At 44.2% G+C, this 19,278-nt stretch overlaps 1 protein-coding gene across 1 annotated transcript in view; it reads left to right on the top strand.

Annotated features, from left to right (window-relative positions):
• Window positions 1–1,105: 1,105 nt before the first annotated feature.
• Window positions 1,106–19,278, top strand: part of gucy2cb (guanylate cyclase 2Cb) — a gene marked incomplete at both ends in the record, with an annotated part of 151,597 nt that continues 133,424 nt past the window's right edge. Inside the window, 3 exons of the mRNA XM_084322976.1 lie at window positions 1,106–1,217; window positions 17,937–18,058; window positions 18,544–18,611. Coding sequence (XP_084179102.1) covers window positions 1,106–1,217; window positions 17,937–18,058; window positions 18,544–18,611 — 302 coding nt within the window. The remainder of the gene's footprint in view (window positions 1,218–17,936; window positions 18,059–18,543; window positions 18,612–19,278) is intronic.

Raw genomic sequence — 19,278 nt, forward strand, 5'->3', positions numbered from 1 at the left:
CAAAAAGCTTTAATTGAACACACAATGTGTCTGTTTTTACAGCAGCGGGACGTTATCTGTCATGGCTTTTATGGCCGGGGCAACCTTTGTTCTCTTCATAAGTCTTCCCCCTCTTCTGCTCTCTCTCTCTCTCTACTTCCACTGATAACACAATCTCGACCTCTCTCGGCACACACCACACGTATTGTACGCACATACATCTTCTACAGTACCACCTGAACACTGAGAGGAGCTATAATAAAAAATAAAATAAAACGAACACTTTCAGTTCAGTCTCACTCAGTCTGCGTAACGTAACAATGTAAATATTTGGGGTCATGCGCAATTACGCACGGCCCTAAAATCTATATGATGTTTTGCCAGCAATCTCTTGCCCTCATAAAACGTATTTCGTACTCATGTGGTGCAGTTGCTGCTACGATCCACAAGGTTATACGTTATAGTCTGTCGGTGGACCCCCCATGCACACGCGCACACACACCCCCACCCACTCCACCTCGCTCGCCCTCTGGGTTTCTGTGTCGGTTGTTCATTAACAACGACTCTCTTGATGAGGGAAGTACAGGTGAGCGCGCAACCTGAGAGGAACACAACGCACCCGTTAATCCGTCAGACTGTGAGGAATCATAAACAGTTACAGCAGGCTACGAATACACTGGAATAACGAACTTTTTCGAGGAACTTAAAAATTTTTTTTTTTCTTTTACTATTGGGGTTCTTTGGAATAGCAGCTTTCGTTTGGCAACAATACACGGTTTGGGGAATTGCAATAAGGCTACATACGCAAAACCAAGGGATTTTAATTATCACCACTATAATATGGATGGACATGTTTGACAGTTTGGCGGAAATTAGCCACATGTCCTCAACTCCTCAAGTGACATGTTGAATTTTCACTCACTGAATGACGAATAGCGACGCAAAACAAAACCAATTTACTCGTGAATTGGACTTGGGAGCTGGAAAACAGAAGACGCTGTAAAAATCTATGAAATACAGGATGGACGCATCATGGGGTTGGTGGTTGCGTGTGTCCACTTTGGCGCTGCTCACCGCCGCCTGTTTGAGCCATAGTTCGAGCATCCTTAAGTGTCGAAAGGGAACTATGTTGAACGTGATCCTACTGGACGACACCAGTTCTCCCTGGAGTATGAAGTACGTGGAAGGCGCTATACGGGAGGCCATCGAGACTGATGGCAAAATCAACGCTGGAGACGGTAAACAGTTTGACAGAGGTCCATGGGGTGATGGACAGGGCAGCATAATTAAATCAATTCGACCTTAAGCCAGACAACAATTTGCAAAAGGTGTCAATTTGTACTTTTAAAGGAGAACAGGCTACCCCCAGTTTAATAATTCATATAATTTCTGTGAGCTCTTATACAGCCAAAGGTTTATATTCTAGCATTGCAACAATGTCTGAACCAGAATTAAAACCTCATTTGGATGTAAGAGCTCGCACAAATGAGAAATTAAACATTGTATGTCCTCATAAAGTCAGAGCCAGGGGCGTCACCAGAGTTAGAACTTTAGGGGGCTCAGTTCCTTCTATGGGGGTCCGGGGGGCGGGGGCATAACTAGAGTTGTACCAGTATCGGAAATGCCTCCGATACAGCCTAAAATGCTGGTATCGGTATCGGCAAGTACGCGTCAAATCTATGCTCCGATCCCATGTGACGTAATTTATCAACAACGCATGCGGATATCCTCCTGCTGAGAGTGAGCATTATAAAAAACAACGTATAACGTACGTCCGTGCGGAACCAATGTCCCAACACCAACAACAGTTCCGTGGGTGAACTCATTGAGCATAGTTGTCAATTAATGATACTAATCTATACAATCACCTGTTGTTGAATAAATACCATTACTTTCTAGTTATTACTAAAAAAACAGTTTAAAACAGTATCTGTCATTTTTTTTTTAATAATTTATATAATATAAAGAAAATATGTATGTATGCACTGGTATCGGCTCAGTACTCGGTATTGGCCAAAGCTTAGGAATCGGAATCGAAAAAAAATGGGAAGGAAAAAATGGTATCGGAACAATAGGCATAACCCCAATATATTTTTTTAAACAGCCTGTTTTGACAGGGAGATGAAAACAAATTGTGAGGGAACTTTGACTTTGAGAAACCGCTTTTGTTAAAATGATTCCAAACAAAAGCCCATTAAAGTGGTCATTAATAACTTAAGCCCTAAGACCTTTTCAAGGTCGGTTCCTAGGTCAAGGAGAAAGTCGGCACTATAGGTGTCATTTGAGATGCAGCTCAACGCTGTATGTCAATATTTTATGTATACTATCAATATTATGCAATAAACTGAATAAACTTGCTTATTCAGCTTATTAAAGTTCTAGAGTTTATAGAGGCTTGGGACATTATATCTATGCTCAATTATATCCCATAAGATGTTGCAGCAATTTCTGGGGTGATACCATTTGTTACACAGATTTGGTAAAAAATTTAATACCTCCAAAATATCCCATTAAGTCACCAATACCTTGAAGAAATCTGGAGATTTCTGCAAGAATTCTGCGAATAGATGTCTGTTCTAAAAAATTCTCAGAACCCCCCCCCCCCCCCCCCCCTTATCTTCAATATGCCTGGGGATGCTATACATCATCGGAATGGCTCAGGTCTCTAGTTTGTGGTTGTAAAGTTTCATGAGGCTGTGATTATCCTAGATGTCACAATAGATTGTTTTATAAAGTGAGGTCAAGTTTAAAAAAAAGTTGAGGCACCATTATGCCGTCTTCAGGTATGGTGAAATTGCCGGGGTGGGTTCACCCAGCGTCTGTGTCAAAGGGATAGCGGGATAGGGGGTGACGGTTTAATGATGTGGTAAATTCTGTGTTGGTTAGCTTGTAGGTTATATCATAACCACCACCATGCACCACCAACCCGCGGCAATATTGCTTTGTCTAGTAACTATCAGTTGTTGCATGAAAGGTGGAATAGAACAAAGGCTGACCACATGATATAATAATAGGCTACATGCTTTATGTCTAATTAAAATAATGTGCAACATGAGAAGATGCAAGACACCAACCCGTGGAATATTGCTTTGTCTAACTATTATTTGTTGCATGAAAGGTGGGATAGAACACATGCTGACCACATGATATAATAATAATAATAATAATAATAATAATAATAATAATAATAATAATAATAATAATAATCATAATAATAATAATAATAATAATAATAATAATAATAATCATAATAATAATAATAATAATAATAATAATGGGCTACATGTGTGTCGAGATTTTAAAAAGAAAAGACAAAAAGATTTGGACGTCCCTCTCCTATCTCAGCTGCTCCGTTACCAGCAAGGTCTCCCCTACATTTTCAAAAACCTAGAGAAAGCTTGTCTTAACTAATCATCATGAGTTATGCATGTCAACTTGATAATATCTTTCATCGCATGCATACGCCTTTGGAGACCGATTTCAGAACATGGTGCGTCTATCCATCTATTCCACTTGGGAACACGGCATCACAGGATTCTGTCTGAACGCCCTCACAATGATGGCATTATGCCATCTTTGCTAGGTTCAGTGTGTACAACCCAAAGTCAGCAGATTGTGGGGGGAAAGAAAGCTTATTATTACGGCACAATGTTCTGTGTGAAAAGGGCTGTTAAGTGTCATTTTGTGCCCAAAATGCAGGCGGACACTGTAGAGAGATAACAGATATTTATTAAAGAACAGGGGAAGCTTGGAGGTGAGGGGAAATACAGGCTTGACGTGAGGAGGTTGTTGCAATCAAGGCAGGTAGGAAGGTAATGGTGATCTTGAGGCACAAGGAAACACAGAATGAGCGAAGCACCAAAAACACAGAAAGCTGACAAAAAGCGTTAGCCTCTTAACCAGTGGTGCAGTCATAATATCAGAACTGCCTGTATGCTGATGCAATCCTACCTGGAGGGGAGAGAACAGATGGTAGAGGTAAACGGTACTCTATCCCCCCCCCTCACAGTGAGCTGTGGTGTTCCACAAGGAAGCATACTAGGACCGCTACTCTTCCTAATTTATGCAAATGACATGTCGTCAGCCTGTGACTGCAACTTGTTCCTGTTTGCGGACGACTCAGCCCTGCTGGTCTCTGACAAGAACAAGTTGCAGGTTGAAAAAACCCTCAGCTCGGAACTAGGCAAAATCTGCATATGGCTCGCTGATAACAAACTATCATTACACATGGGCAAAACAGAGTCCATTCTCTTCGGTTCAAATAACAAACTCAGCAAGACCGACGGCTTCTCAGTTACAGTGGGTGACAATATTGTCACAAGGAAAGACGAAATTACCTACCTGGGTTCCATCCTAGAGGCAAATCTTTCCTGTGACAAAATGGCATCCAATGTAATAAAAAAAGTCAACCAACGAACTAGTTCTTGTACCGGATCTCTTCTCTGGTAAACAAGAATACCCTGAAGACTCTGGCAGGAGCACTCATTCAAGGGTACTATGACTATGCGTGCACCCCATGGTACCAAAGCACCTCAAAGGCGCTTAAAACAAAATTACAAACATCACAAAACAAACTGGTCAGACTACTACTTGACCTGAACCCCAGAACCCACCTCACCCCTGCCCACTTTGACAACCTAGGATGGCTTAGAGTAGACGACAGAGTACAGCAACTTGCAATGGGCCTGGTCTACAAGATACACTATACGACCGGGGTGCCCATGTACATGTCAAAATACTTCCCAAAGGTCAGTGAATACCACAACCACTACACCAGAGGAAGCTCAACAAATCATGTTAAACCCAGATTCGGCTCAAACAAGGGACTAAACACGTTTCGCAATTATGCCACAACAATGTGGAACGCCCTACCCAAAGCTGTAAAGGAATGTGAATCCCTGCCCACATTCAAAACCGCTCTTAAAGAGCACCTACGGGAGGCTGCAATTCGAAACTGGCCACCGTAAATGCCCAAAACCCCCACCACCTCCTAATAGACAGTCTCCTCCCCACCGCATGTATATATTCCCTCCCCGCCATATGTATATTTCCCTCCACCCACCCACCCCCTCCTAATGTACAGTCCCCTCCCCATCATATGTATATACTCTGTCAGGATCTAGGGGTAACAGTACTGTATATTTGAATACCGCTTATGTCACAAATGTATCAGTACTAAATACCTATATGTCCCTATGCCATAAATGTCATGTATGTTGTGTATGTCATAAATGTCTATATGAATTGAAAATGGGGGACCCTGATGGAAACAAGACAAACGTCTTTCTCAGGTCTGCATCCCCTTAACAATTGTATGTATTGAGCCGTACTGTATTGTACCCATTCTGCAATCTGTTAAATAAAGTTTTCATTCATTCATTCATTCATTCTGTTTAAATGACGCCACGTGCATGCACGCTCCCGTGCGTGCACGCGCATGCAAATGCGCATACATGTTCCCTCGCGTGTGCACAGAACAGATGATTATTATGCATAAATAGTAGGAAACATGTTTGTATAGGAAATTACTAGTTTTAGTTTAGTTTTTGTAAATATTGCCTTGAAATAGAGAAGCTGAAAAAGGTAGCAGGATGTAGCCTTCAATATAAAGAAATTATATTGTCAACAGATATGGTTGAAAAACAAACACTGTTTTAAATGTAATTGTAGATACAATATTGTAGTTACAATTTCTTTAATTGAATTAACTTAAACTAGAAAAGTAAATACAAACTAAATTAACAATGTTACTTACAGTTTACAGGAGGACAGTTTCCTTCTGAAGCACAACTTGAAATGTCTCATCCTTCCAGTCGGGACCATTTGTCACATAGTGAGAGCTCCACAGATCAAGCAAACCCCCACAGGGCTTGTATTTTGGTTTTGCACTTCTCATTCTTTGTTATGCTATTGCTATGCCATTGTTATGCAAAGACTAGGTGTTAGCTGAGTACCGGGTACTTGGCACACGGACAACGAGTCGAGTGAAAGTTGTGAACGCATTTTTGTGTGCGCGCGTGCACATCCGTGCGCGACTGCGCGTACTTCTGCTCAGAAAACTGCTGGGACTGCACCACTGCTCTTAACACATTGAGTGCCACGCCCCTTCCGGGAAGTGACCCCTTCATTGCCGTCCATTAACCCCATGTAAACGTAGTTGTAGTTTGTAGAGCTAAACCTTTTTTTTTTATCCACTTTTTCTCCCATTTTCTATATTTTCTCCCATCCCAATTTCACATCATCCAATTCAACCATCCCCTGTCACGGACGCTGTTTCTTGCCTCCCACAAGCCGGCTGCAATGTGGACTAAGTCATACATAGCACAAGTCCCCTCCGGTACTTGAGGTAACAGCAGTCGCATCCAGGGAGCGAAATTAAAGCCCGCCAAGCGCCATTTGCGGGCAGATTTTACGCTTGGCGGGTGGGACTGAGAGGTCTGTCCGCCATGTGGCGGGCAACGAAATAGTCATGTGAAAACCGATCGAATAACATGATCCAATTCTTAGCGGAGTTCTCACTCGCTGTCTCAAGCACACAGACATGCAACGCGCTGCTCCTCCCTCCTCCAGCCCCTCCCAACCCCATGTAAACAGAGAGGCTAGAGTCGGGCCGGGCAGTCTGCTTACTGCTCTAACGTTAGCTACCGTTACAAAATGACCTAGTCAACTATTCACTTTTAGTTTAATACTGAGGCATTGTCCGTTATCTAGCCGGATAGCTACTGATAGCTCCCGATATCAACAAATGCTCCAGCAAGTCTAGTAGTGCATAATACCTCCGTTGGATAGGTAGCTACCTAGTACACGTTAGCTCCAGTAGGGTCCAGCTGCAGCGCCGGAGAATCCTTGCTGGAGCTGGAGGCTACTCGAGTATACACACAGACAGTGGAGCTGTTTGCAGATAGCAAGCATTTTGACTTGTTGCGTGGTGGCGATAACGTTAGCTACCGTTACAAAATGACCCAGTCAACTATTTACTTAGTTTAATACATGAGGCATTGTGTAACGTTATCCAGCCGGCTAGCTACTGATAGCTCCCGACATCAACAAATGCTCCAGCAATAGTCCAGTGCATAATACCTCCGTTGGCTAGGTAGCTCACTAGACACTACGAAATGTCGCAGTAAACTAAATAGTTCACTGAGGCGTTGTCCCAACGCCATCCAGCAGTAGCTACAGAAAGCTCCTGACATCAATGTCCTACAACAACAACATGCGTATTCGAGTCCCTGGCTTACATCGCATGAATAGGGTCCAGCTGTAGCTCAGGAGAATCCTTTTGCATGCTGAATGTAGCGTTTAGGGGCCAGCTGCAGCGCCGGAGAATCCTTGCTGGAGCTTGAGGCCACTCGAGTATACACACAGACAGTGGAGCTGTTTGCAGACAGCGAGGTGGCGATGTCTCGCAGATAACACAATCACAAGTATGATTATATAATATATATATTTTATTAAAAAAAAATGTGTATATAAAATAATAATAATTTTTTTTTATCAAAAAAAAGTTGGCAGGTAAGAAATATGCTTGGCGGGTAGATTCTTCCCATCTACCCGCCACTGGCCGGTGAGTCAAAAAGTTAATTTCGCTCCCTGGTCGCATCTTTTCACCTGCACAGCTCGATCTCTCAGTGGCGAGGAGTAACGCGTGGGAGGCTCACGCTGCCCCCGACACTTCCTGATTCTACTGCGCAGGCGCACCAACCGACCTGTGGGAGTCGCTGTCCACAACGCCCGATCCCCACCCATCAGTTTCCCACCCCCTAATACGGCCAATGTGTATTAGTACGGACGACCAGCTAAACTGAAAGCAAATGTGGAGCGCTGGGCTCGAACCGACGAGCCCAGCGTCTCCAGCATTTCGTGGCGAGCGCCTTGCCCACTACACCATGTAGCCGCCTAGTTTGTAGAGCTAAACCTATATTTTATAGTATAGCTATGGATCTAATAACGCCGCCGAGTCTCAGTGAGTTGCTTCTGGTCAACGTGCAAAAAACAGATAATTTTTTCATCCGTACATTTCCGTTTTATACCGTTTTGAATATGAATATAGTTTGGTTGCTTCTGAGTAATTCCAGGGAAAAGACGCGAAAACAGTGTTTTTGTGTAATTCAATAAACACATTTGTCATTTTTCGCCTGATTATCGGATCTTCCTGAAATCAACGCTAGATTATCATTATTATCCTTCCTCGTGAATACATGAAATGTGCCCTGGAGCGCGGCGCTCCCCCCCTCCCCTCCTGCAACCCAACAGCAGACAGCCACACACATAAAACACAGATAGCTTCAATCGCGGTAGAAATACATATCAGATCAACGTAAGCTTTCATATATAGTGTCCTTACCTGGTATCTGATGTAATGCAAAAAAAATGAATCCAATTATCTCATCGCCATTCCAGTTATCCACAGCGATCCTGTCTCCGACGTTGTTGGGCATTGCACTTCAACGGGTGGGCGGGGTCAGTAGTCCAAACCATCCGTACAAGCGTGTGTTTTGCCGGAGTGTTTAGGACCCGCCCCCACGCCGCAGCTCGGTAGAGAAAAGAAACGAACCCGTTTCTAACGGGGTGCAATAATGGCCGAAGGCGTTAGAGGGCGGTATAAGACCATCTGCCAGCTCAGACACACTCAGAACAGTATGCAAAAGGTGCCCCGCTGAATTATGAATGGCAATAGCGAATAAAATAAATACCGTGAGAAAAACGTAGATCTACGTTTCCGGCACTCAACGATTGGGCGACACGCCACTTTGGCGACCTCTAGCGGCTCGGGTGTGCATATCTTTGAATACAATATATATATATCGAATTAAAGGCCTATTTGTTGCCTGTCGATTGCCGTTATGTGAGGCGTGCGCCAAAATACACGGCAGACTTTTTCTTTTTTTGAGTACCACCCCCGACTCCCGGGGCTCTAACTCCATCAATCATTTGGCGGAAAATTATTGGACAGGGTTGTAACCAATGAGTGTGGCTTTCCAATGATACCCCACTTGGGGACCTGCGAATTAGGGATCTAGGTGAAAAGTCACGAGCGAAAATAGGAAGAGAAAAAAAACGCTGAATGCATTGGAGTCTGAAAACTGCAGAGCTTTTTTTTTTTTTTTTCAGTTTACCAAAATCGCTCCTAATCACAAATTTGGATATATAGCTTTGGATATTGCAACTACTACAGAAAAACATGAGTAACAAGTTTTTCTACAACTCAAGTTCAGACATATGTTACTCTATTTCATTAGCACTAAAAGTGAATTCTCTTTATTGTATCAGAAACGTCAGGCTCATGCATGTGCTATAAGTATAAAGTATTAAGATCAGCTTTGCTAAAAAAGAATGCAGTCCTCAAGTTCAAGTGTAAAAATTGCCACTTTTCTGGGCGCCAGTTAGGTAAGTTTAGAGGGATAATCTTTCAAAGAGAGGCCTAAACGTCACTACCAAGTAGCTGAGTTAACGATCTGACCAAAAGTGACTGAAGAACCGGGGTAGATATACTGCAGGGCTGATGAGAAGATGGCCAGCAGGTGTGGTTGCTGAGAGGAATGAGTTGATTACTGTGAAGCTGCCCATATGGGCTGCAGGAAGCTGCTCGCCTCAGCTGACACGAACAAGGACAGACAGGAGAAACACAGGGGTAGGGAAGACACATGAGCTGCTGGATCGTGACAGTAAGCTGCTGTCCACCCAGTCAGATGTTAGAAATGGTATTGTTTTTTTCTGTGTTCTTTTTCCAATGGCAGAACACATTTAAAAAACGTTTTCTTAACTTTCGATTAAGCCGGCCCGCTCCAAAAGAAAATCACAGCAGCAGTGGAAGTTCACAGCAGTTGATCACCAGCTGTCTGCTAATGTGCTGGATACTATGTAACGTAATGTTTTGACAGTGTGTCATTACTGTCAAGGAGGAATGATTTCAGTAATCTTTGATTACTAGGTACAAAAGTCTGAAGCTCCTCCATAGACTCCATGCATCAAAACTCATGGTACGAATACGATTGCTCTATATTTTACTATGTACTTCTAATGAATTTGGGCAAACCTTCTTATAAAAACACCAAAATGCTAGCAACATTTGGTGACACTGTTATTAATCTGTCCCATTGATGATTTGAACATTTCTTACCAAAAAAGCCTTCACAATGTCATAATTGTGAACAGGGGCGTAGCTGGGGGGGTAGCTTAGGATGATTCCAAGGGCCCAGCACTGGGGGGGGGGGCCCAGCAATTTTTTTTTTTTTTTTACTAGACATCACTCAGGTGTATTATTGATGCTCTCATTGATACTATGTTTGTTTCTGAAGTGTGTGTGTGTGTGTGTGTGTGTGTGTGTGTGTGTGTGTGTGTGTGTGTGTGTGTGTGTGTGTGTGTGTGTGTGTGTGTGTGTGAGATATATAGAGAGAGAGGGAGGGCTTTGGTAGACTATTGCATTGGTCCATTCATTGAAGATGAACGCAATGCGACATCCTTTACTAGGCTCACCCACCAACAGTGCAGGTGCTGAACTGCTGATCCGAATGATAGGTAAAAACCATATTATGCGTTTTCATCAATAAAAAAATGGCAAAAAAAATATCCGCACGCTCGCATTCACTGGGGGCCTACAAATACATTCTTTCATGGGGCCCAAAATCTGGAGCTACACCCCTGATTGTGAAAGTCACACCAAATGATATGCCATCACACCATATGATGAATCACACCACACAACAATCCGTAATGCAAGAATGTGTATTTAATCCATTTAACAAACAATCAAAAACATTTCAAAGACATATGATTGATATCATGGGTTCAAATTAAGAGTATAATCACTTTGAAACAGTGTGTCACAAAATACATAGCACTGGGTGAGGCTGGACTTCCATCTCATGGTTAAATGAGGCTTCTGTAGCCCCTTTCGTGACTTTCGGTTTGCAAGCCTGGGGCTTTTGTGACCGCAGTCACTTATATTTACGGCGCGATTACCCAGTAAAGAAACAACCAAGCGTGATCGCGGGGCTCGCGGTGGGTCAAAAATACATCAGATCTGAATTTCAAAGATACCCAGCGTACAATATGGGTCTAACACAGCTTCACGATGGGGTCTGGAAGCTCGGAGTTGCTAATAAACAGCTTAAAACATTGTTGGGAAACACAAGTGGTACTCACAGCGAACTCTCAAGTCAAGTCAAGTCAAGTCAAGAGTTTTAATTGTCACGGCATACAAGTATACAATGAAATGCGGGTGGTCTTGCAATACAGTGGTACAACATATAATAGAATCCAATAAAAAAACAACATTGTGCAATAAACAGGTAACAGGTAACATCTCGGTATCTGTACATAGTTATTTACAGAGCATATAGGACATGCTAGGTAGCTTTGGTAGTGCAATACACTGTTCCTGTTATTCTAATTTAAAGTGGCCTTTCCTTTTGGCCATAAGTGTGCGGCATGAGTGTGTGCCCGCTCATGTTAAAGTGTTAAGTGGCTGCTAGTGTGTGAGCGTGCACAGCGTGCGTGTCGTGTGTGTGTTCATGTGTGCTTGTGTGTGGATAGTTCAGTGTTCTGTGGCACTCAATGTTCATTGTTCAGGGCTCTGATGGCCTGGGGGAAGAAGCTGAGCCTAAGCCGCTCTGTCCTAGTAGCTGGGGTTCGCAGGCGTCTGCCTGACCTCAGCAGCTGGAACAGGCTGTTATTGGGGTGGTGAGGGTCTTTCATTATCCTGCAGGCTCTGGATTTGCACCTCTTGTTGTATAGAACCTGCAGGGGAGGTAGTGCAATACCCGTGGTACGCTCGGCTGAGCGCACCACTCTCTGTAGGGCCTTCTTGTCTTGTGCCGTGCTGTTTCCATACCAGGCAGTGATGTTTCCGGTCAAGATGCTCTCTACAGCTCCTGAGTAGAAGGACTGGAGTATCTTCCCCGATACTCTGAACTTCCTTAACTGTCTCAGGTGGTAGAGGCGCTGTTTCGCCTTCTTTACTACTGTGTCTATGTGTGTTGACCATGTCAGATCCTCTGAGATGTGGACCCCCAGGTACTTAAAGCTGCTCACCCTGTCCACGGTAGCCCCGTTAATCATCAGTGGTGTGTGTGTCTCCTGCTGTCCTCTCCTATAATCCACGATCAGCTCCTTGGTTTTACCAATGTTCAGGAGCAGGCTGTTGTCCTGGCACCAGCGTTCCAGTACCTCAACCTCCTCCCGGTAGGCCTTCTCGTCGTTGTCCGAGATCAGCCCCACCACCACTGTGTCGTCTGCGAACTTCACTATGGAGTTGGAGCTGAACTTGGCCACACAGTCGTGTGTGTAGAGTGAGTACAGCAGGGGGCTTAGAACACAGCCCTGGGGGGACCCGATGCTCAGGGTGATGGTGTTGGAGGTCTGACCCCCCACCCTGACCGCCTGGGGTCTTTCACTCAGAAAGTCCAGTACCCAGGCGCTCAGGGCGGAGCTCAGACCCAGCTCGATCAGCTTGTCCACCAGTCTGGTGGGGACTATGGTGTTGAACGCTGAGCTGTAGTCAATGAACAACAGTCTCACATAGCCCCCCTTCTGACGGTCAAGGTGGGAGAGGGTGCTGTGCAGTACCTGGGAGACCGCGTCGTCAGTGGACCTGTTTGTCCTGTATGCAAATTGCATAGGGTCCATATCACTGGGGAGGGAGGCACAAATGTGGTCCTTGACCAGCCTCTCAAAATGACCACAGAGGTGAGTGCCACCGGTCTGTAGTCATTTGGACATGTTGGGGAGGGTTTCTTCGGTACAGGGATGATGGTAGACATCTTGAAGCAGGCAGGGACCACCGACTCCGCCAGGGATTGATTAAATATGGCGGTGAACACCGGGGCAAGCTGGTTGGCACAGGACTTAAGTATGCGTCCTGTTATACTATCCGGGCCAGCAGCCTTCCTGGTGTTCACCTGCATAAATGCTCTTCTCACACTGTGTACCATCAATGAGAGAGCGTCCCCGCCCCCCCGCGGATGCCCCCCCCCCCTCCACAACAGCCGGCGCACCAGTGACGTCACTAGCCGTTGGGCTAGCAGTGCCACTGTTTGCACCAAACCGCGCGTAGAAGGTGTTGAGCTGGTCCGCAAGGGAGGCGTCGTCGCTCCCCATTGAGGGGGCGCTGACTTTGTAGTCAGTTATAGCCCTCAGTCCCTGCCATAAGCCTCTTGTGTCATTCTGTGCCATTTGTGCCTCCATCTTGTCGGCATACGTCCTCTTAGCAAGTTTGACAGCCTTGCGCAGAGTGTAGACTGTTGTCTTGTACTCGTCCATGTTTCCTGACTCTCTGCCCCGGTTATAAGCAGTGGTGCGAGAGTTCAGGGCTGCTCTGATGGTACTGTCTGTCCACCCATGGTTTCTGGTTTGGGAACACCCTCGCCTTCTTTGTGGGGACGATACTATCAGCCAGTGTTGTTATGAATGACACCACAGCGTCTGTGTAATCGTTGACGTCACTGTTACTCCTCCTGAACATTCCCCAGTCGGCGATGTCTAGTGCGTCCTGAAGCGTGGCCTCTGATTGGTCGTCCCATTTTTTTACCTCACGTGACACGACGGCGTCACGTGATCTCTGTTTATATGCAGGAACCAGCAAGATGGCGGCATGATCCGACGTGTTTGTTGCTCCCGCTAATGGTGGAGCCGGTACAGCCTTGTATCCGGCTCTGAACGGGGTGTAACAGTGGTCGAGTGTATTTCCTCCCCTTGTGGAGCAGACGATGTGCTGGAAGAAAGACGGCATGACTTTCTTCAGATTTGCCTGATTGAAGTCCCCGGCTACGATCATGGCTGTGTCCGGATGCTTGATCTGGTGCGCGTTCAGATGGTCGTGTAGTTCCCCTAGCGCCCTGCCGACGTTCGCCTGGGGGTGGATGTACACTGCAGTCATGATCACTGCAGTGAATTCGCGCGGAAGATGGAACGGGCGACATTGGATCGTGAGGTGTTCCATGTCGGGAGAGCATGAACGGGAGAGTATCTTCACCTCCCCGGGGCTAGTCCAGCCGTTGTTGGTCATAAGGCATAGCCCCCCGCCGATGCTCTTCCCGGAGGCTTCTGTACGGTCCGCTCTGAAGATGGTGAAGGAGTTGGAGGGAGAGATGCTGTGATCGGGAGTCACTGTTTTCAGCCAGGTCTCCGTGAAGCACAGGATATTGCATTCCTTCATAAATCAAATTTATTTATAGGGCCCGACAACACACGTTAATGTCCCCATGGGCCGTACAGGTCTTCTTTAAACAAGTCAAGAAGACAACATAACAATAAGTCAAGAACAGAACAAGAACACAATAGGGTCCAAACATTTTTTTAGATGAATGCAAATAAATGAAAGAATGCAAGCACTCCCAGACATACCCCACGCGAAGGTAAGGAAAAACTCACTAAAACCTAACAATAGGGAAAAAAGCTCCACAGGCGGTGTGGAGGAGAGAAACCTTAGAAGGGCCATTCAAGGGGGGATCTCCCTTCTTAGATGTTGGTGATAGTAGTGTTGCAGACGGACAGTTGGTAAGCATGCACTCATGTGTGTGGTGAAACACAGATGAGTGCATGCAATAGCAACTGTACATTTTGAAAAATTAAAGATAGAGCAAATAGCGATAGCAACTGAACATTTTGAATGATTAAAGATAGAGTTGATAGCGGATCTATTTGAGGCACAGGGGCGGCGTAAAGAGGGTCACGTCCTCCCCGTCTTAGTCATCTCTCGCTGGAATCGGACCCGTGCTCGTAAATCATCCATCTTACTCTCTAGCGAACTCTGGCAGCAAGATGGCGTCTTCTCCTTCTGCAACTTTCCTTGTCGCATGCCTGGTGCGTTTAGCAATCACTGCGCTCCCTATCGGTCCCTGTTGGTCATTACCTATAGGCCATTACAGGGTAGAATCTGCTGAGCGCGTCTCCTGTGTATTGTTGTAATGACCAACAGGGACCGATAGGGAGCGCAGTGATCGCTGGACGCACCAGCCATTTTGCCAAGGTTCGCTCTGTGAGTACACTCGTTTTATGAAAATGATTTAAAATGTTTATCAGCAACTCCGAGCTTCCAGACCCCATTGTGAAGCTGTGTTAGACCCATATTGTACGCTGGGTATCTTTGAAATTCAGATCTGATGTATTTTTGACCCACCGCGAGCCCCGCGATCACGCTTGGTTGTTTCTTTACTGGGTAATCGCGCCGTAAATATAAGTGACTGCGGTCACAAAAGCCCCAGGCTTGCAAACCGAAAGTCACGAAAGGGGCTAAGGCTTCTGTAGATGACAGTGTTAGGTTCAAAATCTTTTGTAGATCTCTCTTCTTTGTCCTGTATTTTAACTGCACATTTCTCCACAATTTCCCAAATCATTCTGTTCTTGATGGTGGTAGAGAATTTACTTTGAATGTTTGTAATTGCCCTGTCAGTTTCTTCTCTTGGTATCTGTAATGAGACCAATTCAAGATAGATATTTTAGAAACATCAGATACATTTTGAATTAAAATGTAATTTACTTATTATAATAGGGACAACATTCACACTAATGACTTGTTTTCTCAGACCCCATGTCTTAACCTTTTTCATTCAAGTGTGTGTGTGTGTATGTGTACACTATGAGATTTCTAGATATACTGGGCTACCTATTCTATGGTCTCAGTGTACAGCATGTTGTACAACTAACATATTTGATAAGTTTAATGGTTCGATTTACTTTTCTCGTCTTTTTCTCAGGACCTCCTCTCTCCTTACAGGATCTCCATTTAGGTCCACACGTATCTGTATATTTAGCAAAACGGATATTTTCAGGCTCCGTTAAAAAAAATATCCTCGTCCACATGGCAGCATTTTCCAAAAAAACTCCATCCAGACGTAAATGCAGAAACGCATATAAATTGCTCCAACAAGCTTGCCGGGCCAGTAGGTGGCGATAAGCGATATCTCAAATACCATAGTGGTACTGAGCGGACCGGACTATTGAGAAACAATAGGAATTGTCCATTGGTTCCCCCAGCCCACGTGACAATTCCTAGCATTTCCATTGGCTATAGTGACACACATAGATGATAAATAGATAGATATAGCGGATTATATGCAGTCCAGAGAAAACAACCAATCTAGATATTTCATGATTCCATGCTTTACTTCCGCGCACTTCCATTGGGCGACGGAGAGATACAATGTCAATGTTGAGATCACAATCTCCCGATTCCGAAACAAAATAAGGCGAGTCCTTATCACAAACTGTTCCAAAGATATTTAATGCTTTGCTAAACATGTCTAGTGTTGCGGCTGGCTTTAGAGGGTTAAAAGCCAAATTGCCTTCAAAATGTTGTTAATAGACACCAGACAGAAGAGCGTCTGCACCTGATGTGCTCTGATGTTGCGGATAGTTGAGGATGTCGGCATCACATGTTAGGTCCCAGGATGACCTAATAACTTAACATTATTACTTGAATAGTTACTGTACAGGAATTACAGGAATCATTTGAATATATGTGAGTTACGTGAATACGTGAATATAGCTTGCCCATGGACACAAACTGTCATACGCATTAACAGCTCCGTCTTTTAATACACACTTATATCATACAGTAATGTTAAACTGAAAAAAAAAGCTGAATCCGCTTCAAGAATCCGCTTCTACATTAGGTATATAATAATTACAACAAGACATTCATTAATTGCATTGTTACTGTTCACATGTGTGGTGCCATCACAGTCAGGATACAGTTTGAATGACCTAATGAACTGGCGTTGTCATTCCTTTCAGCACCAGGCGCTGTCCACCGACGTTATTACCTTCACCAAGCCACAGCGCTACATTGCACCTATACCTGTTATTCACTCTCAACATGGATAAGGTATAATAAGGATTCTTTAGGTGGTGGTCGTTTCTTTTCTTTCTTTCTTTCTTTTCTTTCTTTTTCTTTTTTACATTTAAACTTCAACATCTTGTTGACAAACATGGGTTTAGGATTTAGAAATGGGATAGTAGGGAAGTAGGGATACAAGTATGTATACCTTGGAAAAAGTGTTTATAATACAGTGACAAAAAAGTGGACAAAATATTCATTAAACTTAAGTATTGTGTGATGAGAAAACCCTCACACCATATGATGTTTCATGAACTTAGCACACCATTGTGCATTGGGGCTATATGCTAGCATGATAATAACATACTCATTGGCACATGGCAATATAGATTTGAATTCAGTATTGACTAAATAAGTATCTTATTTTTGCGTAAAATGTGTCACACCAAAAGACAGAGTGAAAGTGGAAGTGCCAAAATATACCTTATATATTGAGGAAACTAAGTGGGGTAACTCACCTTCTAACCATCCAAAGTCCTTCAGAGATGTTGTCCTACTTCCTGAAAAGATGAAGGACTCCTCCACCCCAAAGGTTTCTAAACAATTGCCTGTTGAAAAATATGAATATGGCGCCATATGATATCCAATTTTGGGACAAAATCTTTTTGTTTAGGGAGCATTCAAAATATTATGCTGGACTTTTAGAAGATCACACTCACAAGTAGACATCTGAGTTGTCCATATGTAGTTAAATAAATAACAAATGCATTAATTTTCTTGTTTTTATTCAAAATCAAACTTTGTGAAATGTTCGTGGGACAGTCACACCATATGAACTTTTACTAATTTGGCTGACATTTTAGAATAACTGGAACGATATTTGCATAAATGCTCTGTGCATTCATATAAAACAAAATGTTTTGTGCAATATAACAACATTTTCTCATATATTCTTTCATTATTTACTTATCTTTGACACTAAGGACGTCACGTCAACCACCCAAATACTTACTCAACTGTCCAGGAAGAATAATGTGAAGTCTTAAAATGTGTGGTGTTCCCCTTATGTGTTATTATTTGATATTCTCTCCTTTCGTTGGTTGAATTGCAGCTTTGCATCTCTGTCTCTCTCTCTCTTTCTCTCTCCCTCTTTCTCTCCCTCTTTTTCCCTCTCTCACAGTCAACCTGCCAATCAAATATAACATGACAGCCACCTTCAGAGGGTTCAATACAACACTTTACAAACGCAAAGGCTGCAGTAGCAGCACATGTGAGGGGGTTGAAATCTGGAAGAACCTGAATGTAAGTAGATTATCACCTATTAGACCAGCTATGCTGTAGCACACACACACACACACACACACACACACACACACACACACACACACACACACACACACACACACACACACACACACACACACACACACACACACACACACACACACACACACACACACATAGTCTGCAGTTGTTTTAAATTATTTTAAATGTTTAATTGAACAACTTTCTTTTTCTGCAACGTTTCTTTGTATTTATTATGCGTTGTATTTCTCAACGTTGTTGTAAATGAGAGCTTGCTCTCAATGATCCTTCGAGATTGAATAAAGATTGAATGAACATGCACACACACACATACATGCTCTCTCTCTCTCTCTTTCTCTCTCTCTCTCTCTTTCTCTCTCTCTCTCTCTCTCTCTCTCTCTCTCAAACACGGTACCATTAACACACCTCAACAGATACACACACATGCGCACATCCTGAGAGTTGTGTTTCCTGTGTTGCAGAGAACAGGTGAGGTGGGCTGTGCACTGTTTGGACCCAGCTGTACCTATGCTACCTTCCACATGGCTGAGTAGGTGTTTATTTGACTATTCTCTGTATACAGCAGTGTCTCTCTCTCAACTGTGTGTGTGTGTGTGTGTGTGTGTGTGTGTGTGTGTGTGTGTGTGTGTGTGTGTGTGTGTGTGTGTGTGTGTGTGTGTGTGTGTGTGTGTGTGTGTGTGTGTGTGTGTGTGTGTGTGTGTGTGTGTGTGTGTGTGTGTGTGTGTGTGTGTGTTGGTGCACAGGTGTGTATGCATCAACAAGTTCTAATGCATCCCTAGGTGCTCAGTTTCTTTCCATTATCTTACTGTATACATCAGTGTCTCTCTCTCCCCTGCTCTCTATTTCTCTCTGTGTTTTTCTGTCTCTCTCTCTCCTTCTGTCTCTCTATCACTCCCCTCCTCTCTCCCCCCATCTCCCCCTTTCTCTCTCTCTCTCTCTCCCCTCCTCTCTCTCTCTCTCTCTCTCTCTCTCTCTCTCTCTCTCTCTCTCTGGAATAACATCTCTGAGACTGCTGGAAGGGTTTATCAGAGAAGTGCTGGGGGTTCTGCCGGACTATGTCAAAGACCGCACAGTGATGCCACAGGGAGGGCAGGCGCTGGAGTTCCCTGCAGAGAATGGGGTCTGGCAGGAGGGGGGGGGGGGGGGGGGGGGGGGGGGTTACTGTCCTTTTCCACCCCCAGCTTGGGGCAGTTTAG

The sequence above is a fragment of the Notolepis coatsorum genome (genome assembly GCF_963971535.1).
Source record: "Notolepis coatsorum genome assembly, chromosome: 10".
NCBI classification, from domain to species: Eukaryota; Metazoa; Chordata; class Actinopteri; order Aulopiformes; family Paralepididae; genus Notolepis; species Notolepis coatsorum.